Consider the following 24,670-nt stretch of genomic DNA (forward strand, 5'->3'; position numbering starts at 1 on the left):
GAAATAATTCCATCTTCTGGTGATAAATAGCCTCTGTTTGCTTTTGGAAAAATGCAAGCATGTGCTTACTTCTACTCAAGTATTTACATTTTTCCAAAAATCAGTTGCTAAAGGTATGGTACAGAAGAAACACTAAGAAAAAAGCAAGATAAAATGATCATTTATGACAATATACTAGAGTATTTAAGGTTTCTTTGTCAAGTGTAATGAAGAACGACATTACAAATGAAGCTATTAAAACCTGTAATTAGAGAAAAATGTGCTAAGTCCACAGGCCTGGATACCAATTGTCTTAAACTACGGCATTCCTGTCCATCTACTGCTGGGTCTTAATCTTTTATTTGGCAGATATCATTTATTATTGTGCAGTTCCATTCCAAAATATCATGTGGAGCAGCATCCTTACTGCAGTGGTTTTAATTTCATTAATAAACTCATCAGCTTCAGGACTATTCACTTTGAAAAGACATATTTTTCAGTCCTATTACACAAATTCATACGGGAATTATCAGTTTGACAGGCAGATTGCAATTACAAGGAAAGACATTTACTGAGAGAGCTTGAATTTAGACCGAAAGTCAATCTCGGATCTCTGCTTCTTCCCACTTTCTAGTAATCAAACTGCTGTGGCCAGCTGGGCACCTGAGCTCGGGAAAACCAGAGCCAGCGGGGCTTGGTGAAAGCATATGGAGCTGCCAGAGCACTTGACAGACACTTCAGAGAAGAGAGGATGAAGTAAACTCACAGCAGGCAGGTATGCTTTAAAATGCTCTCCATCATTAGAAAAGAGAAAAAGGTTTTAAATCTGGAAGCTGAAGATTTTTAGTTCCTTTGCAGAGCTTTTTTCTATTTTCTGTATAAACACAGGATCCCCTATGCAACCTAGATTCAAAATCTGACACAAGAGCCTGCAAATAAAATTTTGGGATCGTGCTATCAGTCCCTGAAACAGTTCTAGAAACTGTTTATGATTAGATAAATCAATTGTTAAAAAAAGTAATTAGGAAATTTACCAAAAATACCCATTATTTCTTGTAAACCTTTCAGTTAATGTTAAAGCCACAGTGATTTAGAAACTGATACAATTCCAGAATCTCTCCAGTGCATGCCATACACCACTTCCCAGGACCCTGGGAGCTGGCACAGTTCAGATAAATATAGTGAGTTTGACAATGAATGGTGAAAGGCATCCAGGATACAGAGTTTATTTTATTTTAAGTCAAATGGGAGGGGGTGGGGAGAGAAAAGTATCTCGAAAAGGAGAGATTCCAACTTTTCTCTGGTATTTTTTATTAAATGAAACTTTGCATTTTACTAACTACAAACTTGTTACTTTATTTTCTACTTTTTATAATGCAGTGCTTTATTTTAGTCCCCAGACCTTCCAAAGTCAATCCTTTTTAAAGCCACATTTGCATACGTAGTAGTCCTAAGAATTTCTGTAGTTAAGAACTTCCCTCCTCTTATAATAAAAGCTTTCATATTGTTCCCCTTGGGTAAAAGACTTGCTTTCATATTTCACACTGTTTCACTCTTTTACACATTAATTTAGTCTCTCCTGTAGAAAAATGAGGCAAATACCACCGTCGTTACGAGCCCTACCCCCTCAAATGACAGAGCAAGGTTAAGGGCACTCAAACCTCTGCCACTCTGATGAAGATCTGACCCACATAGGTCAAATACTTCTGTTTTCTTTAAGTTACCGGGGACCTCAAAAAAAGAAATGTTGCAGCAGTATCTGTGCAACAGAAAAACAGATTTGAAAAGGAAAAAGGATCCAAGGCCACACTTCCCTCAGTTACTACACCCTTGAATGGTGAGGAACTGAAATGATTTTAGACAACTACACGGACTTCTTTAGACTGATCTTATTAAGTATACGAACATGTCTGTAATTGGTTTATCAAATTAGCAAGTTTCAGCAGTTTTAAAACTCAAAAGGCACTGTGTGTCACCCAAGTTAATATACAGCAGACTCTAAACGAGTCTGTTATTAAACAAGAAGAGGAAGGGAGTTCGCCCTCTGTTAAGGGACACGATCTAAAACCTGGGGAAGTGATGGATAGTGGGTTTACCACGGGGGCGAACTCTGGAACGATTTCATGCTGTCTATGCACACTGCAACGTTCCTCATGGCATTATTTTAAATAGAGGTATGCATATAGCTTCTACGTAAAAAACATTGACACGCTGATGTCAGCGAAATTTCCTGTGCTGGGAAGGCAAGTATTAAAGATACGCTTTGTGCTTGTGCTGACAAATTACTTAAGCGTAAGGATAGTATCAGGCAAAGGTAAATTGCTTGCTTCATTAAGACTGTATTAAATTTAAAATTAAACCAGGAAGGATGAGACAAACCAGAGATGGAAACACTGCTGGATGGTTGCTCTAACACCACATTCCAATAACATGCAAAGGGTTATAGAAATTAAAGTAGTCATACACACCACAACACTTCCTCAGCCATTCCATATGGTACCAGTCAGCAATAACCTTTTAATAAAGCAACTTTACTCACTGAAGTTTGGGAGAAAGGAGAGAAATGGAAGGCAAGGCTCCCCCGTGTTCTCACTTTCCACCTCCTGCTCTTAGAAATGTTAAAATTTCTAAAAGAACTATTTACCTAGTGCTTTCAAGGTTACTGTGGCATTGGTTTTTCCAAAAGGGTTTTCTGCTTGGCATGTGAATTCTCCAGAATCATTAACTCCCACTGAACGGATGTTCAATGTTAATTTCCTTTCGTATCCATAATCACCCAAATTTCTGCTTTTGCTTGTAACAATCTGTCGGTAAAAAACAATTAACATCTAAAACACTGTGTATGCAGCATCTTTCCTAGATAAATTAAAAATAGAAGTAATTATAACTTTGCTATATTAATATTCATAACTTTAAACCAGAATAATAAGCCAGCATGACAAACCTGTCACTAGAATCTCTCCATGCAAAACAAGTGTGTGATCAGCTGTCTTTGGGAGATAATGTCCTCTTGTAAGTCCTATCCCCTCTATCCCCTCCCCTTATTCTTTATTTTTTTCCTCCTCAAGCTCCACTGTAAGGCAAGAACATATGTGTGTGTGTGTGTGTGTGTGTCTGTCTGTCTGTGTGTGTGTGTGTGTCTGTGTGTTTGTGTCTGTGTGTTTGTTCACCTGCCCTGAGAGAGCCCAGTGGGAGAGATCAGCCCTAGCCACAAAGCTGAAACTCTAATTTCTTCAAATATTGCAACCATATGGAGAAAAGGGTGTTGTACCCAAGGTCAGACCCAGCTCGCTCTGGCTAAATTTCTAATGCTGATGAAGGTGAGAAACCGACAGAAGGTTTTATTTGCAGTAACAATGCTTCTAGCTGTAGGGCTTGATGCAAAATGAACACTGGGTCTTGACTTTCCTAATGCTCGGAAGCTGCAACTGTTGTAAAAAGTCATTGCAACTCTGAAGTGTGGTTCACCACTCAAGGGGTGCCTAAAAATCACTGAACTCTCTAATGGCTGCAATGCTTCCCAGTGAATGACAAGAGAGAATTTAAGGTGCTGGAGCTTCATTTTAAACTGGGTCACTCTATGCCCCGAGTCCGTGGCATCTCCTCACTGCAGACATACTGCAGAGACCTGCTCATGGCACGCTTTGCATGGCATCCTTGCTCTGGAACCCACTCTGCTTCTCAGTCCATAGCAATCCAGATTTATTAATCTTACAGGCAACTGGAAACTTCATTTTCTTTCCAAACCACTGAGTGTATCATGACTCTATGCCCATGTATGCATGCTGGAACTAAAGAAAAAATAAATGCTTTGAGGTGTTGACTTTAGTTTCTGTGAGAATGCTCGGTGTGGTTGGAAAGACTGATAAATTTACATAGATTAATCCAAATGCAGACCTGGACTTGTGATTTTCTAGTAGAATGATTTCAATTTTTGGAGATGCCAAGAGGTTCTAGATAAATTTAATCTTCTCAATGCATTTTTGGCTCCTCCTGAATTATAACAATCACAAATAGCAGTTTGGTTTGTATGGATGTGATTGCTTATAACAAGTCTCCTAATTTTCAAAAGCGGTGATAACTTCAGTCATACAAGGGAAGTGGTTTTGGTTTTTCTTTCCTTCAACCTGTTCAGGGCAAAACATAATTCTGCATCTATATAAACATGAATTTTATGTATTCTGTCTCAGTACAAAATTTAATTTTATAGTCATTATTTAAAAGATAGCATCCCATGCTATTTACCAGGAAGGACAGAAAGGTCAAACTTATTTGGTCAAAAATATTTTCGTCGTGGCTTTTACTCGTAAAATGAAAAGTGATAAAGCACAAAGACTTAAGGGAAGACCCTGATTTCATCACACTGTAACAAACAAAAGGAGGGGGATGATAGAAGAGATGAAGTTCTCAGATGAAGGACTTGTAGTTGACCTCAGCACAGGACCAAAAGCCTTATCTGCAAGTCCCATGCCTCCTTCATGTCATTTAGATCTCCTGAACCCTCGGAGCTGCGAGGTGGGATTTCTTGAGCAGCGAGCACTTAGTGGGAGCAGCTCTGCCAGAGCCGGCATATTAGCTAAGCATGGCATAGCCAGCCTCCTGTTCACTATCTGCCCGAGGAGATGTGATTTATCCAAATATCACAGCATCACAAAAGCCTTTTTTCCATACATACGTGGACTGCGAATTACGTATTCTGGTCACTACCATTAGCAGTAAAAGACCAGCCAATTAGCATGGGAACATATACGGCAGGAGTTACTAACAGGTCTTCACAAGGGCTTTTAATTCATTTAAATTTCAGGGTATACCCAGAAGACCAAGAAGTGTCCTTAAAAACAACCCAGTGCCTGCTGCTTGTTTCAAAGGCAGAGCTGGCCGCACACTGGCTGACCAGGGGAGGGGATCTCTCTGCTCCTCATCTGCAGAATAGCTGCGCTGCCAGTAATGAACTCTCCTGGAGCACTTAGCCTGCCAATAATTTAATTTGGTGATGCCAGGCAGTAACTTCATCTATCACCATAGACAGAAGCCAGTTCACGGGTTCATTTTTCAGAAGTTTCCCAGTTAGTGAGGCACACCATGTAATTTAAATGAATTAATCATTCCTGTGAACGCTTACTACTATTCCTGTCACGTACAATCCCATGCTAATTAGCAGGTATTTTACTGTTAATGATAACGACTAGAATATGTAATTTGCAGTCCATGTGTTGATATTTGCAGCTCCCATTGATTGCAATGTGATGTGTAGGCACTCTGTGCTTCCGTATTTAGGCAGCCCAACAGAGGTCACCTAAACTTCACATTGAAGAGCCTAACTTTAATTTCTGTTTGGGAAGAGAAGCCTGTGCGGATGCTTTTCCTCCCAGCCATCTGCATGCGCATGGGACAGTTGTTGCTGGCCCCTCACCAGTCTGTAGGATGCAGGACCTTTGGAAATGCAACAAATCCAAACCGATACAGCAACAGGTATCCAAGACAAGCAAGCGAAAGTCTACAGAGAGTTTGTGTACTGTGCTGAGGCATACATGATACAACTAAAGAAACTCACCCCACTTTTGTGAGAAATCCAACTAGCTTGTACGCTGCTATCCACATCCGTGATTATGCATGTAACTTCAAATTCCTCCCCTTCTTTGAGAAGCTCATAGCTTTTGGATAAGGTGATGACGGGAAGAGTTTTGTGAACTGGAAAACAATTTAGAAGTGCATTACTTTTCATTAGCTTCAGAGCTTCAAAGGGGGGATAAAAATCAACAGTCATTAACTTTGCAATAAAATGTCAGGCCTCCAAGAAGTATTCAAATTTCTTCAATGTATTACACAGTCGTTCCTTTACAACAAGCACATTTCTGCTTCAGTCTCCCTTCAAATGACACTGGAAGTCAGATAATATTTGTTAGAGCTTATCAACTTGCATGAAGAAACTTGAACGATGTTGAACTGTCGATGAGATGATACATTCTATGACAGCGATTAAAAAGTTGCACTCTATAACTGAAAACAGAGAGGATCAGCCACTGAAGAACCGCAGCCTAGCATTAACTGCAACTTTTAATTACATATTACTACAGCTGACGCAAAGTACTGTCCGACAGATCCCTGAAAAGCCCAAGGACAGCCTAGGAAGGACACGTACAGCTCAAGGACTTCACCACACCCGCCTCTGAAAGCACCACAACCTCTGCTCATGGTGAGGGTTCACAGAGGTGGCTTTAGCCAAGACTGTGGACAAGTTTGCCACCCAAGAGATAGGTGCCTGCAAGCAGCCATGGGCTAGCTGTACCACTGTTCTGCTTCGGGGTGTCTTTTGTCAACAGTCAAGTGTGTTTGAGGACTATGTGTCTCTTATCTCCACAAAGCTCTTCAGCTCTTCCTCTGTTCCCTCCACAGTTTGTTTTTCTGTTTTCTTCATCCTTTCTTCAGATTTTCCTCATTTATGAGACTCCAATGAATTTCCCACTAGGGTTTTTATGCAGGAAGACTCACTTTCAAACCATGAATGCAACATGCATCAGATAAGGCCTTCCAGACTCTCTTCCTGCCTCTGACACAGGCTTTGTAGTTGTCTTAGGTAAATTATATGAAACTTAGGAAAATGCCATGCTTTGCAGCCATTCATACTTTAACAATAATGTTTTCCTCATGTTCTACAGAAGAGAACAAAGAAACACGTTTGGTCTCTTCAGATATAAAGGCTCACATAAAAATCCCGCCCCGGCATTCAGCAGAACCCAAGAGACGAGGAGGAAGCCGGTGCAGAAGGCGTGCTGTGTTCTCACCCGCCAGCAACATCTACGGACAACCAAAAAAAATCCTTAAGGCCATAAAGCCCCTCATTGTTTGGAGAAGGGCTGAACATAAACACCGCTGTCGTAGCAGGGCTGGTGTATGTCTGAGTATGCCCGCACAGATCTCTGTTTCATGGATGCCTCTTCTGTCTTTCTGCTCAAGCCTAGGGGTCTGGGCACCAGTTATGATTACAACAACAGTGCCCACCAAAGGGTCTCCAACACAAACTTAAGTCTTCAGCCAAGGAGAAGGTAGGAGTTTTACCTGGTGAACTTCACAAGGATTGAACACTACAGAACAGTAATTACAACACTGAGGATGACAATGCTGCTTTACTGCTGACGGCCTTCAGCAGATGCTTCCACTTACTGCACGCCTTCCCCCAGACAGAGAATGCAGGCAGAGCACCCAAATCCCGCAGGCCACCTATGGCTGCCCACCATCAGTGGGCCACCAGTGATGGAGGCCAAGTCAGCACCCTCCCATCAGAAGTCACCGCTGTATCAAGCAAGTACAAACTTTTATCCTGTAAAAAAAAGAAATAGTCCAATACCACAACTTGCACTCTCTTTTGTCAGAGAAATGCTAGCTATGCCAAGCAACTGCTTGCTTTCTTTGGCCATCACTGAAAAAACAGTTGAAAAAAAAAAACCTTGTTGCAGAACAAGCAACAGAAACAGAAAGAACAGACTTGATTTTTGTTGTCAAAGGAGAATGCCAGAGATGCCTGTACAGATTAAACTTTTGTTCTCTTCTCATTAATTGAAATTTAGTATTCATTAAATTTTGCCACAGCAAACTGCACGCTTGAGATGGCCTCCGCTGCCCACCCCATGCCCCACCACCAAGGAGCATGGCACCAGGCAGGTCACACGGCACCAGCCGTGGAGCAAACACCAACGTGTCCCCTCATCACACCGCAGGGCAGCCCTCCTTCACCAGCACTAGGGGGGATGCTGGTGGAGCCCCGGCCTCAGCTCCTAACGCCTGGCACAAAACGGGCAGTGCGGGGAAGCACACCAGCCCGCTGGCCTGAGCTGTGCACCCCCTCCTCCGGCAGCAGCCTCGGCAGCACCGACAGCACGGCATCGCTGACGGACGGATGCCTCTGAGAGCACAAAGACAACCAACGCAGCCCCAGCCACCGTTCTCCTTTCAACAACAAAAAAAACCAACGGGACACCTCGGCCGCATCAGCAGAAACGCACTTGCAGCCAACAGAAACTCCCGGTGCACAGCCTACGCGCGTGCACGGACAGGGGATGCTCCCTCCCCAGACCTGGCTGCAGCCTTTGCATTGCACACACGCCTTAGCGGAGACACGCTCTCAGCTGCAGCGAGGGGTTACTTCATTCAAAGAGCCCCAGAGCAGAGAATAAACTCATTTACTTGCCCATGAGAAAACACTGAGCCAGCTTGGCTTGCTGAACCACTCCCTCCGCTTCTCTCCTGGGTATTTAGACTGAGGATTAACGACACACAGGGTAACCGTAGGCTCTGAACTGCCCTGACAAAAGCAGTCTGTAATGTACTGCAGAGCCAAGCATTGGGCTTCTCCTCCTTTCTAAACCCACTTAACCACCCAACCCTACGGCACAAGGGCACATGAAGGCCAAAGGTAGGGCGTCATCAACAGGTTTGCAAAGCTTAGCGGTGTATCTGGCAGCTCAGCCACAACGCACTCATCATGATCTGGGCATATGTTTGCTGTTGTGACCATCCTCACTCTTGAAGACGGAGACAAACAAAGGCCCTCTGCTCCCCCAAGCTCTGGCTCTCCACTGAATCCCTCTTCTTCAATGCCATCAATCAATTCCTCCTGCTGTCACTTGTGGGTCTCAGACTTCTGAGTCAGGCGCTCAAATCTCCACCTTGCCTGCATAAACCTGTCCAAACCTTAGGGCACTGGTTTGTCCTCAAAGTTTAACAGCACAAGCCACATTTAGAATGGTGAAAAAACACCTGGAAATCACCAGGAACAGAAAAGTAATCATGGCCAAACCTGCTCAGCACAGCCACAAGCCAAATGTCACAAGATCAACCTGTGCCCCCACACAACTTGCCCAGAACAAGCTTTCTAAGCTCACCACCTTCCTCTGGACTGCCTGCAGCAGTCACAGGCGCAACAGAGCAATCTCCTGGTGCGCAAGCACATCTGGCTTTGAGTAGGAGAAGACTCCAAAAGCCTCCAGAGGAGACTGCCACCTCCAGCCTCCCCATGGCAAGGTCAAGACACAAGGTGAGGCTTCACAGCACTTCCCACCAGCTCCTGGGAGATAAAGGGGAAAATCAGGTGCTCTACAAGAAGGTGAAAATCCTGTGTTACCTGGCCTCACATTCAGGAAAATGTGCTCCGATATTTTCTCAACTCCGTTGTGCTTGGCCAAGCATTGGTAGCAGCCCTTAAACGACCTCTGTACGTTCTTTATAATGATGCCTTTCTGGGGATTGGGAATGAATGTCATATTTTTGGGGAGAGGTTTGCCATCGCATTTTCTCAGTGTGAAATTTGAAACATCTGGATCTGTTAGCGGGCACACTAGCAGGATGTCGCTGTCTTCTTTTCCATAGATGAGAGAATCAACAAGGAAGAGCACGTTTGGATCTGTGAAGAAAAGCAAAGACCTGTCAGAGAAGCTGACATTGCACAGGGAACTTCTGATGATCCTAACTCTGCAACTGGGCACTACCATCAAAGAAAGTTTTACATTCAGCCAGTAAAACCAAGTATTACCCAACTCATGTTTACCAAGAGACATTAAATTTTGTCTTAATAGGAGATATGCAGAGCATTCAATACCAGACACACTAAAGAATCATGTGCACTAAAAATAATCTTACTGCTTTTTTATTTGGAGATGGATATCTTTTTTTGCCTTGTTTAGCTCCAAAACCTCCACCCTCCACCCCCAACAACAGTAAATAGATTTTCACAGACCATTAAAAGTAATTTGCTTTTAGCTAGTGGCAGGGCTGTAAGCTTTCATGCCCACAGGAGGATTCTGAAGAAATTTATGAGCAAATGGAAGTTGAAAAGCACCTAAATTATGGTTTTCACTTCTGTAAAATACATAATCTAGATGAACACACATTGCTACCAGAGGAAGCACCAAACAACTTCCCTCTCTCTCTCCTCTCCCTGAAAGCAGGTGTTATTTTTAGCCTCCTTAGAAAAAACTGGGCATAGGTAACTTTTCTGAAGTATTTCATCTCACAGCACACAAACATACAGTACTTTAAACACTTTTACAACCAAAGTTGAAGCCCATGATAGCTGATGACCTTGAAAGACTAAGAACTTCACCATTAATAGTGAACACAAAAATAAAGGATGGTGTGGTGACAAACACTCTGTAAAAGCTTATTTCAGCTCCCATGTGCCCTCCCTACAGAGCAGCATGAATCAGAAATATAGAAACAGAGGGAAAAGTTTTCTTTCTTTTTTGCAAACTGGCTTCGTACAACTTGAATGATGAGAGATCAACAAATCATGACTTAACAAGGAAGACAGAGAATTTGGTTAAGACGATGGACAATGTGAATTTGGTTTAAGAGAAGAAGTACCAGGCTTAAAATGAAGCACGGGACATTTACAGAAGCAATTAGGAAATGCTAAGTTGAAGGTTGCTCATTACTGAACAGAGAAGCTACTGGCTGGTTTCTAGCTTAGAGTGAGGGTGTAGTTTTAACCCCATTTGATACTGCTGCCCAAGAAGTCCCCACAAACTAAAAGCTTTGAAGCATCAGTCTAGAACTAGAGGATGGAGACTACTAAGAAATGAAATAGCAAAGGATGCCTGAACAGAAGCAAAAGTGTGATGTTTTGCACATGGAGATAGAGAAATGCTATAACTGTCACTGATGAGCTGGAAGTGCATGGACTAGAAGAGCTCATCTAGATGTGTCTGCTGACAGAGACTTAACTAATTGGTTTCCTCTCAACCCGTTTTTCTCCAATATGGACAGAGCCAAGATATCTTCACTATACAGAAAGCATGGCTCCTCAGGAAAAAAAAGACATTTTTGAAAACAGAAGAGAGGAACAAAGACCTGTTTCACTAACAGCTGAAATTGCAGGGAAGGCCTTGGCTGGGGTAAGCAGAATTGCTGAGATGCTCCCCTCCCGTCTTCCATCCCCCTCTGGAAGGGAGACATCATGGTGAGAAGATATGAAAGGATTTGCTGTAGGGAATCCAGGCACAAACAAGGCTGCTTATGGTCATGTTCTTCCCTTCACAGCTTTCCACCCCAGGTACAACTTGGGTAGCACTTGCTTTCTGGGCATATCTCAGGTTTCCAACACAAGATGAGGTGGTGCTTATCATTGCTTGCATCTGAAAAGACTTGAGATCAAAATCAAGAGATTTTTCTCTTACATAGGTGTCTGAACTAGCTTGATCTTCACTAAACTTCCTTGGATAGGGACACAAACTGCTTCTATAGACCCAACACAGGCACTTTCTGCCAAAGCAGAAAGGTGAAAGAGGTAAGCGCCTACAGCCAGTCAATGCTATGTCATCCTTGGTCACAGAAGCATAGAAAATTTGGTTTTAGTAGATCCAGATGGACGTAAGAGATAAACACCTGCCACCATTTTATGTGCCACTGGGCAGGATCGAGGTTCTTGGTCCTGTTCTCTCTTCATTCCCAGTTTTACAAGCAGTAAGTGCACAGGGTGCTTGTGGCAACCCCACAAGCAGCTGAGCTCATGGTAGCATCTTCAAGGTGATGTAAGATGTCATTAAATCACAGCCTATTGCAAAATGATGGCCAACCTCACAAACAGACTTGTTTTACTTCCAGGAACTTGTCAAAGTGAAGCTTGCACATTTTTCACACAATTAAGACAAAGAAATTAACAACATGTTGCATGAGGGCCACACAACTTCTCTGACACTTTGATAATCATGCTCAGTGGGAAGGTTGCCTGCTATCCTGAGGTGAAGGAGTCACTCGCATAATGGAAGGCACAAACATCTCTATGATCACAGCTGTCTGGGATAATTACCACGACCTCCAGGAAAACAGTCATGGTAGATAAAGTCAACAATGTTTGTCACATATAGATAAAATACATGCCAGATTTCCTTTAGTCATATTCTCAGAGAAACACAGAAGGTCAAGAAAACTCATCCATGGTAGCTGTATGGCTATTTGGACAACTCAGGAGCAGTTAAAGGAGCACTCTTTAAATTGTGTGGCCACTATGTCAGATATCTTCCCTTGGGAAAAGACTCTCTGCTATGATGTGCTGCTATCTCCTTGTCTTGGAGAACAACCTTGCAGTAATTCTCAAAGGATTAGCAGGGTTCAGAGGAGGGTCTTTGAGGCAACCCCTGTTGGACGAGGAATGCTGTCTCCAACAAAGTGGATGCTGTAGGACTTTTTTCCATCACAGGGAAGAAAGACCACCAGAACTATGTGAAGGAGAAGCAAAATAACTGTCTTCCTTGGAAAGCAAAAGGGAACGCCAGGCATGGTAAACTGTCAGCTTGAGGGCAGCTGATGAAGCCACAGATCAGGAGCCAACAAAAGAGAAGAAATCTGAAGAAAACACTGGACAAAGAAGAAAAGTAATAAAGGATTTGGAAATGTGTCAGAGCAGAGGCACTTTTTTCCCATCTGAGACATTTCTGATCAGCCACAAGATAGACCAGAAGCTGGAGGCAGAGGAATCATTGCTGCCTGCTGGCTTAAGCCTGAGAGCACGGCCTCAAAAAGCCAAATCCTTTAGCTAACTGCCTCAATAAATCAAGAGCTTGGGGCCAAACCTTACATGACTCCATACTGATGGATGGCATGGAATTAAAAAGACATTTCTACATACTGCTTGCTTCCTCACAGTACAACTGACTCATACAACTGATTCAGGTCACTTGACTAGCTTCTAGAAAGAGAGCTCAGGTATATTTCACCACAAAACAACCGGGATGTAAAGAGAAACTCATCCAGAACTTTGCTCTGGTGACAAAGGCCATTACAAGCAAAGCTGAGAGTGAGTTTTCTTTCTACTGGGCAGGGAAGAAGATTTCTTCTATCAGACTGTGTTCTCCCTCTGTACCTCAAATTCATTCCCTCCTCCAGCATTTACTGTCCTATTATTTTGAGAGTGGGAAGGTGGGGGAGGAAAGCAAAAATAATGCCTTCATTGATATTTACCTTTAACAAAAACATAAAAAGAGGTGACAATACTCCCTTTGCTTTTGCATATGTATCTGCCTATGTCTCTGACTGTTGCATTTTTGGTGTACCACTCTTTCTCATTGGAACTCCTTGCTTTTGCCGATGGGTCCGAATTCTGGAAATTCCAAGTCACGGGTCCATCCTTGTTGCACTTCAGCCTTAATTCCTCCCCTCTATTCACAACCACTGAAGATTCTTCATGGGGCAGTGAATGACCTGGAAAAAATAAGCACAAGATACAATGCCTGTCAATACAACGCTCTCTTTTTTTCCTGCAGCAAAATTGTTATTTATAGTTGCATATGTGCAGTTAATATTTCGGGAGTTATTTCTTAAAAATATTAAGCTGCAATGGCACTGTGGAATTCTACAGACACCTTTTGGCTTATAAGACCTTTGGCACACAGAGCAAATCACCACTGCAGATGGAAACTGGCCTTTAAAAAAACATTTGAAACTAGTTTCAGATGCACCAGTTTCTGCGATGGTTCGGCTTTTGAATGGGAACAGACCCAAGCTATTTAAAAATTAAATTCAAGAACATATGAGCCTGATTCTACATGGCAGCACTTTTAATCATTCTTTGTCATTTACTCAGTACGTTGCCAAGAGCTGAAGTTTCCTTGCTCAACAGTTATCTTTTTTTAACTGCTCTCTCATGCATTCAGAAGCTCCACTCACACTCTTAGATTAGAAGTGTCCAGTTTAATGAAGACATCAGTACATGTTTTCCATACTTATTTCTTCAGCTGAAGTGCTAATTCATCGTCTCTTACCTCCACAAAAATTTTATGCAAAATACTCTTCAAGCTTCCCAACACGACCAGATTATTTTTACTGAGGTACCAATCTCCTAGTCACCAAAGCTGCTCTAAATGACCTCTTAGCTTCTCTTTCACTGAACATGCCGTAACACAACTTTTAAAGAGCTCTCAGAAAATAAAGCTGTGTAAAATTAGCAGCCTCAGTTCAGAATTCCCAATTACCTTCCACCTTTAACTGTGTACTTGGAGAAAGAAGCACACTGAGGCTTCTCTGGCTCCACTGTTAACATAAGTCAAGTAGGGGGTTGCTGAGTTAGCACACCCCTGATGTGAAAGTCTTAGTGAACCTACAAAATGGAAGTTCATAAATGAAAATGCATATAAGTTCTCACTACTATGGACCTACTTGAACATCAGAAGAACATATTCAAATATTGAGGTGGCCTTGCAGGAACAAACCCTTCCCCTTTCTTTAGTCCTACAAGTAATCCTTAGCTTACAATGACTGCTGCTAGTTAATGTCCCTCGCATGTGAAGCACAGTTGTACAAGATTGTACAACACCCATATGTAGTAGCAGAGTCATGCCACTGAAAATACTACTTGCATTCAAAAACACACTCTGTGGCTCCTTTCAGAGCCGAATTTCCCTGCCCACACAGATAACAACAGACGTTCAAGCAAAACAATCGGATAATCAGTTGGAATGAGATTATATACTCCAGACTTAACTCACTCATCTCATAGCTTTAGTTGTTCTTAAGGTATATACTGGATTAAGACCAGGTCAGGTAACTGCTCCTCTTCCTGACAAATCCACCACAGAGTAGGAAGCAAAGGACACCTGCAGAGTCTAATTACTTGGTTTGTGGCCTGAGTTCTGGAGGGAGCCCTTGTTCTCCCCACATCTCCCTCAGATTAAAATTTATTTATCAGTGCTAAACCCAACTGGAAGTCATTTTTCCAGTGCCACCAGAAATTTTGCACATGAAGTCCAGTAACCCTGCATACACGCTTCTGTGACTGAATGCATAAACAGCCATCCTAGAAATAATAATTGCCAGAAAAAGGCAGGAAAAAAACCACTTTTAATTTCCAATCTGCTACCTCAAAGTGCAGGTGTGAGCCCGAGCCGTGACACAGCAGCTCGACCGAGGAGAGCAAGGTCTCAGGAGCCCAGGTCCCAGCCAGCAGTGGCTCTGCAGACAGGAGAGCTGGAAAAACCCTTTGCCAGGGACAGAGTGGGGCCTGACAGCGGGGTAAGGAGAGGCAAGGAGACCTCTGATTTGCAAACCCCTCGGATCAGAGAAAGCAATTTCCAGCGCCTAAGAAGGCAGAGGGCAAAGACCTCTGAGAAAGTCTCCTGAAAGACCATGCAGGTCCTTCACTGGGATGTCTCTGGAAGACTTCTCTGCTGCCTCCCACAGGCCACGGGGTGCTTCAAGCGACAAACGACATGAGCTGCACAAAACAGCAAACGTGGAATGCTCTACCCCCACTATGGCGCGCGGTCCTCAGATGAGTCAGGGAAGGCTGGGAAAGGAGATCGGGACGTCCTTCGCAGGCATCGCTCCTGGCCTGCAGCCAACAAGGTCTCAGCCTGGGCCCTGCCAGGAGAGGTGCGCATGTGGCCGGGCTGGGACGGCCCCCGCTGCCCCGCCACCAAGGAGCACGGCACGGGGCAGGTCACACAGCACGGGGCAGGTCACACGGCACCAGCCGTGGAGCAAACACCAACGTGTCCCCTCATCACACCGCAGGGCAGCCCTCCTTCACCAGCACTAGGGGGGATGCTGGTGGAGGCCCGGCCTCAGCTCCTAACGCCTGGCACAAAATGGGCAGTGCGGGGAAGCACACCAGCCCGCTGGCCTGAGCTGTGCACCCCCTCCTCCAGCAGCAGCCTCGGCAGCACCGACAGCAGCTGCAGCCTTTGCATTGCACACACGCCTTAGCGGAGACACACTCTCAGCTGCAGCGAGGGGTTACTTCATTCAAAGAGCCCCAGAGCAGAGAATAAACTCATTTACTTGCCCATGAGAAAACACTGAGCCAGCTTGGCTTGCTGAACCACTCCCTCCGCTTCTCTCCTGGGTATTTAGACTGAGGATTAACGACACACAGGGTAACCGTAGGCTCTGAACTGCCCCGACAAAAGCAGTCTGTAATGTACTGCAGAGCCAAGCATTGGGCTTCTCCTCCTTTCTAAACCCACTTAACCACCCAACCCTACGGCACAAGGGCACATGAAGGCCAAAGGTAGGGCGTCATCAACAGGTCTGCAGAGGAAAGGAACAGATCGGAGGTAGCAGTGCATAGATTAATGTCATAACTGACCTACTACATGGGTGCGGATCTGTCAAACCATACACATCGCTGCGGTATGTGCAAATCCTGACGGGTGCTGCAGCAACAAACCCTTCCTCTGTTGACGACTGGCTCTTTAGTCCTACAAATAACCATTGCCCAATGGCCCTCTAATGCATAGCACAGTATTACGCAGTTGGACTGGATGTATAATAGCCATTCCTGAGCCGGGGGGGGAACGTTTCTCAAAAACCAACACCACTTGCATGCAAAAACACACTCTGCGCTTCCTTTCAGAGGCTGAATTTCCCTACCCACACAGATAACAACAGACGTTCAAGCGAAACAATCAGATAATTAGTTGGCATGAGGTTATATACTCTAGACTTAATTCTCTCATCTCACAGCTTTAGTTGTTCTTAAGGTATATACTGGGTTAAGACCAGGTCAGGTAACTGCTTCTCTTCCTGACAAATCCATCAGAGTAGGAAGCAAAGGACGGTCAGACCACCTGCAAAGTCTAATTACTTGGTTTGTGGCCTGGGTTTTGGAGGGACCCCTCGTTCTCTCCCCATCTCCCTCGGATTAAAATTTATTTATCAGTGCCAAACCCAACAGGCAGTCCACCAGTGCCTGTTTTTCCAGTGCCACTAGAAATTTTCCACGAGTTCCACTAATCCTCCACACAAACTCACGTCATTGAACACATAAACAAGCAATCTAGCAATAATAATTGCCAGAAAGATTAAGAAAAACATACTTTCTCTTTTTATGCAAAGTTTGTGAGTTTTACCTACTCTTTCCCCTAGCACTCATCATACCCATTCAGGTTAGGAGTTCAAAATTTTGTAACACTTGTTATCAGAACTATCTCGCAAGTTGGCGGAAAGTTTTTAAAGGTGGTAAACAAGACAGCAGAGCATGAGTCCATCCAGAGGCACAAGAAATACGTTACGTACCGGAGCTGGGGAAAGAAAGGCGTAGAGGGAACAAGCACACTGTGGCACTCCACAACAAAAGCCACGATATTCCAGTTGAAACCACCACTCATATTTCAAGACAATCTTGTTATGGTTCCTTTACACAGCCTACAAATTATCAGCAAAACAGTTTACAAATTGGGTTAATGTCTTGCGCAAAGGATTCCCACAATCTAAAGTTTTTTTCTGTTGCCTTCTGAAAACAACACGTCTTCAAGAAAAGTATGGCAGTGTAAGAACAGGTTGTAAATGCAAGAACTATCAGATATGCTTAGTATTAAGCACCCAAATATCGCCTGTCTTTAAAAGATAAGAATTAAAATGGTGCTTAGAAAGATGGGAATGACTTTGTATCTCCTTTTTGGAGGAATAATTAAGTAACAGAAATCTGAGAGTTTAACCAACAACTTGTAATCCAGTGTACTAATCCCCACAGCATGTGTCCATCTGCTATCTCTTGATCTTTTCTCAGATTGCTAACACCTCACGTCCGAGACTGCTCCACATCTGAGACTGCTCCATTTGTACCACACCTGAGGCAGGACCGGGCTCCTCCCAGCCCTACACTTGAGTAACACAAACCATGAGCGTAACTGTGACAGTAACATTAATAATTTGGGAATCAGTTGTGTTGGCAGGATATACGCCAGGGATGGTAAGAGATCTCCAAATGCTGAACCCCAAGGGATACGGAGTCTCTTTCCAGGGCTCCATGTCCACCCCAGGCAGGACCATGACTTTACCAGTCACCAGGGGGACTGTAAACTCTCTGAGCAACAGGATGGAGAACCTGTGGCTATATCACCACTGAAGATTTCCAGGTGTAGGTGTGCATCCTTATCTGACCCACACCTGGGCATGGCTCCACCTTCTCTCTACCTCCTTACACCTTGGAAAAGGAGGTGGACCACTACCTCATTTTTCAGCTGAGCGTCACCACCTCCGTGAAGCCCACTTGACCACAGAGACCCCACAGGACAAGGGGAAGAGAGGAAACCCGTCCTCTGCTCCCATGGTTACTGTGGGCTAGTGCGGGCAGATGATCGCGCTGTTGGTCAAGGGCTGTGGATCCCACTGCAAAACATCCAACACCTTCCATACACTGTGTAGCCAGAGTACCACACTGGGTTTCTGGATTATCCTCTAGAGTTGTTATCAAGGGCAACTAGCAGGTAATTATTTATCCTAACAAAATACGTTGATAATGGCAAATATTTAATAATTAATGTTAAAGAACTAAAATAGATACATAAAATAAATTGCAAAGCTCAGAGTTGGACAGCCCAAGACCCATTTTGGATGTTCTAAATTTGTGTCCCACAGCTGAAAAGAGTCACTTCCACTATCCTGGCTTCTCCTTGTAATATAACAAATCTAAGCTAAAAACTACAATGCTGGGATCACTTGTGAACAAGGCTGTGTAACTGAAAAAAGAAGCAGAATATATGAATATATTATAAGCGGCTTCCTAAGCCCTAAAAATGAAAGGAGAGAGAGGAAAGAGGGGGAGTACAGCAGTTGTGACTTCTGTATGCGGAAGGAACATCTGGAAAACCAGGCTGAAGGAATTAGAAAACGAAATGGCTCTAGATAATACCGATAGGAAATGCAGGTCAAATTGTAGGGATATGATTAAGGACAGCAGAATGTTCCTGTAACAATTAAGGGATGTGCAAACAAAGAAAGCTTTGGCTAAGGAGTGCACCATCCTGGAAAAAAAAAAAAGTTTTATGCAGGAGCTTTTCAGCCTCAGCCACAACACTGCTGTAGCACAGAAAAGCACGTCAGGTCCAAGTCCACATCACGCTCACAAACAAGTGGAGACCATCTCCAGCTGCCAAGCAAACAAAGGAAGTGGGACTGCCATGGAATAAGATGCAGAGTCAAATGGTGTGGTTTTTATTCCCAGCACTGCCACAGATTTCCTGCACAAGCTTAGGCCAACAGGTTAGTCCTTCTGTGGCCATTTCCTCTTTCAAGTCTCATCTAAACATTAAAAGGAACAAGAAGTTTGTGGCAGCTCTATAGCACAACAGATTGCTTTCAGAGAAAAAAAAAAAAAAAAAAAAAACAAAGCAAAGAAACCCTGTGCCTTATCCCACCCCCTTCCACATTAAACTTCTCTCAAACATCTCCCAAAACAAGGCCACAACTCAGCTTCGCAGTACAGCCACTACCTGCTCACATGCAGTACCAGCCTTTCTGTCAAGCCCAAGGGACTGGCAGCGACCTGCCAGCGGGTCCATTGCTACCCAGCAAGAGCAGACCCCTCTCCCTGCCTCTCCCAGGGCTGGGACACACTGTAAGGGAACGGCAGGCTCTTCTGAGCTTCTGCCTCTTCCCCTTGTGGTTGTCCATAACCTTCACAGTCATCAGCAGTCCCCATGTAAGCTGCACAAACACTGCACAACGAAAACGATGACCTGACCGTGACCTGATCCTGACCATGATTTCTAAACCAGTTAACGTTTTTCTATGACAAATGCACCGAGGAGCTAAACTTCAAGGGACAAAATGTCCACAACTTTCGTGTAAGATTGTGGTGATGGGATACAGTTAGAGAGACTACTTTCTTTTCAGTGCCTGTTCATTCTGGGCACTGGGTTCATTTCAAGGGCTATCACACAGACCTTACTCACCACATTTTTCAGTTTCTCATCTACAACAACATAAGAGAGCAGAAACAAGAGATATGCTTTATCAGTTTAAGTAGTGGCACTGTTGTAGATGCAATGGCCTGGGGATATCAGCAAAACATGGCTTGCAGGGAGGTAATATCCTCTCTCAGCATACCCAGCACTGCTGGAAAAATGAACGTTTTCAGACACACAAGTCTCCTGCAGGTCTGAAAGAAAAGCAGAAGCATAAACGTCTCTTTTACACAAGTGCAGAAGTCCTAGCCAGAAGCCTGCCCAGTCTTCTTTACAGTATTAGTTGGTCTAATTGAAGAGTATCGCCTTTTCAACTCTGTCTCTCATTTGTTAAAGCCACTATGACACTTGACATATGCTATGATGGAGATGAATTTAAGACCTTTTCAGTTATATTTTCTTTGTCCTGCCATTTCATGCCCAAGGAAACAAAGTGTCAAACTCGCACGTTAATCACACTGAAACAACTTTCATTTACTCTGATGTCTAAAATCTCCCAGATTTTTCAAAGAAGAGATGCTATCATATGCTTACTTGTTTTGTTCCACTTCACTAAACAGACACTCTCCCTTATGTTAGATGAAAAGTTTAGCAATGGCAAATGTCAATTTTGAAAGATTTGATCTGAAAGCTACATCAGATCCCATTTCAGCTATGCTGCGGGGGAAAATAAGGCTAGCAGTATAGCCTCTTACTTCCCAAAAGAAACCATCCACGCCAAAACCCATGCTAGCGGCTTCCTCAAAGACATAGACCAAAAAAGACCAAAGATGTGATTGTCCCTTGTCCCCTGCAAGTGTCACGGACTCTCAGCATATATGAATGCCACAAATCCTTGCTGACAGAAATGCGGATGAGCTCCTCTGCCCCAGCTTCATCTTGGAGACTGAAAAATAACTGTCACCCGGCAGGTATTACAGGGTCTAGACTGATTAGGCTTCCCCACAGAACTAAGTGGTTTGTTTCTAACCCACCTAACAGAGTCAGTGCCATCTGCTGACCAACAGACTCTTCAACACCGCGTGTTTCCCAAGCAGAAATGCAGAGCTCCTGTGCTTATGCTTGCTCTGAAGTTTTGGATCTTCACAGGCTGTAGTTACTAAGCAGAAAACCAGGGGAGAGGATTAGGGCTTTGACATTTACCCAGCTGCATGAGGGCAACCACTGTCTTCTCACCCAGCCTTCCCTCCCTGTAGACCCTTCTCCCTGAACGGGAAGGGGGCAGAAGAAGGGCACTGTGGAGGGCAGAAGGCAGGAGCTCGCCAGCCCAGCACTCAAAGGCGCAGCCAAACCAACTCCATCTGCAGGCAGCATAAAGGAGAAACGGGTATCCCCCGACACAAAGAGCAAGTGTGGAGCCAGCCAGCTGATTCCCACCCATGGCAAACCCAAGAGAGGAAGTGGAAGGAGGCTGGAACAAAGGCTGTCTTTATCATCTGTGGAGGCATGAGCGCGGGGAACCACAGGGGCAGCTGGACCATCACTATGGCTGTGAGACACCCCCCTTTGCAGTGACACCCCATGGGAAGCTTCAGCATTGCTCCTACATGGACCTGCCTCACTAAACACCTCACACCCTGGGAGGGCACTCCACAGGACAAGTAAAAGGCACTTGGTGTTTACCTCTTGCAGAGAAAACAGCTCAGGCAACTGAGGAGACACCCAGCTACACATGAAGAGAGGTTATGCACCCTTCCGAACGAGATGTGGTTAATCAGAAACAGCCAGCATCAGAGCCAGGTGGCAAGAAGACAAATCCAGCCAGCTCTCTAGCCCCCGCACATCCCACTCTCCAAGAGAGACATTCACAGGATCTTCAGGCAGGACAAAAATGAGCACCTGGGCTGATCCCCTGCTTGTGGGTGGAAGCCAGCAAATCCTCCTGCAGAGGGTCTTGTCGCAGCAATTAGCAATGTAGCTAATCGTACTTTGCTTCCTTATTTCAGAAGCAAGCTTAGCCGAGCAGATTCCGCACATGACCTCCAAAACAAACATGTGAGAGCTGCCCTATACCTGCAAGTGCAACACTCATGCCCTCAAGGCAGGGGGCTGGGGGAAGCAACTGCACCTTCCAGAGACAGAAACGCACCATCCTCTTCACCTAGGTTTGGTGAGAACCGCTTGGTTTTCCCTAGCTGGGGTGAGGAAACTCCAGCCATGCAAACAGGCCACTTTTCCTGCCTACCAAGCAGCTTTCGCTTTCTGACTGGCATGCCTCACTCTGCTAATACAGCTAATAGAGGCATTTGTCAAAGGCAGACATGTAGCTGAATATAATTCTAGTTTAGCACATATACTAAATAGCCACCACAGGATCAAACGCCACGCTTCTTTCCATAGCTAGGTATGACACCTTTCTGAATCCTCTTTTTCTGCAAAGTCGTGGCTTTGGGGCTTTTTCTGTTGTTTTGGGGTTTGGGGGTTTGTTTTCTGAAGGAGCACCATATGCACTATAGCAGCAGTCCAGTCACTCATTTTGAAGCACTATGAGCAACAACCTGTTCTAGGTGATTAATTCATTTTATTACAGCATGTTGACGCACTATGGTCTCTTATACCTCAACCTCCCACCACAGAAGGAATTTAGGCAATGTGCTAATGAACAAAACCAAACCCAAAGCATGACCGACCTATCAGGTTTTTTTAAACTAGAACGGTCTAAGCTTAAAACAACTACCTGGTAATTCTTACTCAAAGAAAAATACAGACAGATAAATATGTATGTATGTACACACACATAAGTAGGATTTGCAAAAAAAGAGCAACTGTTTGCCACAACACTTGTCAGCGCTGAGATTTATAAATTTAAACTGCTCCCTACTCCTACTGAATTATTGCCTTCTTCCCTCTAATTTCCAAAATTACTTATTAACCAGCTGTTCCCCAGTTAGTTTTATCAGCTGTTAGACAGATAAATAAACAAATTATAAAGTAAGTATGGAGAACGATTAGAAGGAATGAAAAAGCGCACTAATGCATAGCATATTCAAATGCAGCTGTCATTCATCCAGTCTATTCCTTTAATGGCTTTTTCTTCTCACTTCTCTTCGCTGACATTTACATTAAAAGGTGCAGTATCTTTCAACTTCCATTTTGAACGAATGTTCCTTCTGATGAGCAACATGGGCTTGAAAGCGTGTTTTCTGAAATGCAGTGAAAAGGTAGTTTTAATGAAGAGAAATGAGAAAACTGGAGAACAGTGAATCATTTTGCAATCTGAATTAATGCCTATTTGGAAAAGGCTCAACTGAGGAAGGAGATGTAAGACTTTTGGCAATGCAAATTCTAATTATTTCAAGCCTTGGCAGTAATTTTATCAAATAGTAGCAATTTCATTAAAAGGTGCACTGGTAATCATCTACATAAGGCCTCCAGAGGGGAAAATATACCAATAATTGCATAATTATGTTATCATTGCTCTTATGATGGACCACATTAAATACCACAAAGAGGAGCACTGCTTTTTACTTTCTCTAGATATTTGGTTCAGTACTTTTTCCTAGAAGATTACAGCAATAAACAAGACTTTCAGATTAATAAACATGTTCACCAAATTTTGCAGAAAAGACGCAGCTATCTTTTATTTCCCTATTACTTTGTATTCTCTTTTCCTTCACTGAAAGAACTGACAGATTCATGAGAAAAATGCTGGGTTTAGTAATAAGATAGCTAAAGTATTTATATAGCTCTATTAGTGAAATACAAGTCATCGCATCACATCATGCATCCACATGGCACACGGATCCATTTAAGAAGCAGGTTTTGGAGTATTTCCCTATTTCTCCATATAAATTAACTTTACCTATTCAGTGATTTTTAATAAGCCTGCAATAAGTTAGATTCCCTTGTCTAACTAGTGCATAAACTTTGCCGCTCCTTGGATATTGTTAAAAAATTCTTGTAAAAGAACAGTCTGACAGAGAATACCAAATCCAATAAACACATTTTTAATGTGTTGGTATTAGAGAAGTATCTTTGCACATGTCTTCTGAAACTGTGACTAGGACTACTTCTGGAGGATTCATCGGCAGGTTCTTCATAACCTCCTAGGGTGAACAAATCTCACTAACACCCAGCAAGATCTGTCTTGATGTTGTCTTGGAACTACCTTGAATACAGAGACTTAGATATTTTTCTGACAATCCAGTTTCATTTCCCCAGTCTTCTTCTGGCAAGGAGAATAACTCGGCCATTGAACTTAATCTCCAGTGTCAGCAGAAGTCCCACTTATGTATTTTGCTTGCTACTTGTCCTGTATTTCCTAGTTTACTAATATGCCCTATTATAAATTCCATATACATGGCATATATATATATATAGGTAGCTGCTTATTGAAAAAGTGGTTCTCCTTCCTACCCCAGGAGAGATACATAAGAGGGCATCGCGCAGTGGGCACAGTCTGAGTACCCGCCTAAGCAGGGAATCCCATTTCAGCATCACTTCTGATGGTATCTAGTTCATGGGAGGAGACCAGAAATACAGGGTTTACTTCTGCTCCTTCCATTTAACCTCTTTTACTATGCTGCATACCTCAAATCCTAGGTATGATGATATTAGCATTACTGCAAAGTCAGCAATTTTATGTATAATACCTGGAAGTCAGACGTGCTATGGAATAGGAAACTTCAACAGTTTGTGTTACAATGAACACTACCGGGAGGAAGCTTTTATTTTGTTGAAGATGATAACATAATTTCTTTTCAAAGTTAAAAAGTTATGCTCATCCAGGCATAGAGAGCACTTCCATGCCGTATAAAATAGCAAACAAAGAGTTAGGCAGCAAAAGCAAAGCAAAGAATCAGGCAGTCACTGAGCAGCAGAAACTGAATGCCTCAGTACCATGTCCTAGTGCAGCAGAGCACCTAAGGCATACAAAAAGAACCACTTCAGGTAAAAATACCATATTAAACTGCATATTTAATTTAATATTATGTTAAAAGTTAAAATGCAGCATTTTTATAATGCCTATTTTCCCTTTAAAATGTAAAAATATTCAACATGGATTTTGAAAATAC

General features: G+C 43.5%; 1 protein-coding gene across 1 annotated transcript in view; it reads right to left on the bottom strand.

Annotated features, from left to right (window-relative positions):
- Window positions 1-24,670, bottom strand: part of KIT (KIT proto-oncogene, receptor tyrosine kinase) — a gene marked incomplete at its 5' end in the record, with an annotated part of 54,729 nt that overhangs the window by 22,942 nt on the left and 7,117 nt on the right. Inside the window, 4 exons of the mRNA XM_082316576.1 lie at window positions 2,624-2,783; window positions 5,534-5,670; window positions 9,101-9,379; window positions 12,934-13,173. Coding sequence (XP_082172702.1) covers window positions 2,624-2,783; window positions 5,534-5,670; window positions 9,101-9,379; window positions 12,934-13,173 — 816 coding nt within the window. The remainder of the gene's footprint in view (window positions 1-2,623; window positions 2,784-5,533; window positions 5,671-9,100; window positions 9,380-12,933; window positions 13,174-24,670) is intronic.

The sequence above is a fragment of the Platalea leucorodia genome (assembly GCF_965183815.1).
Source record: "Platalea leucorodia genome assembly, chromosome: 6".
Classification (NCBI taxonomy): domain Eukaryota; kingdom Metazoa; phylum Chordata; class Aves; order Pelecaniformes; family Threskiornithidae; genus Platalea; species Platalea leucorodia.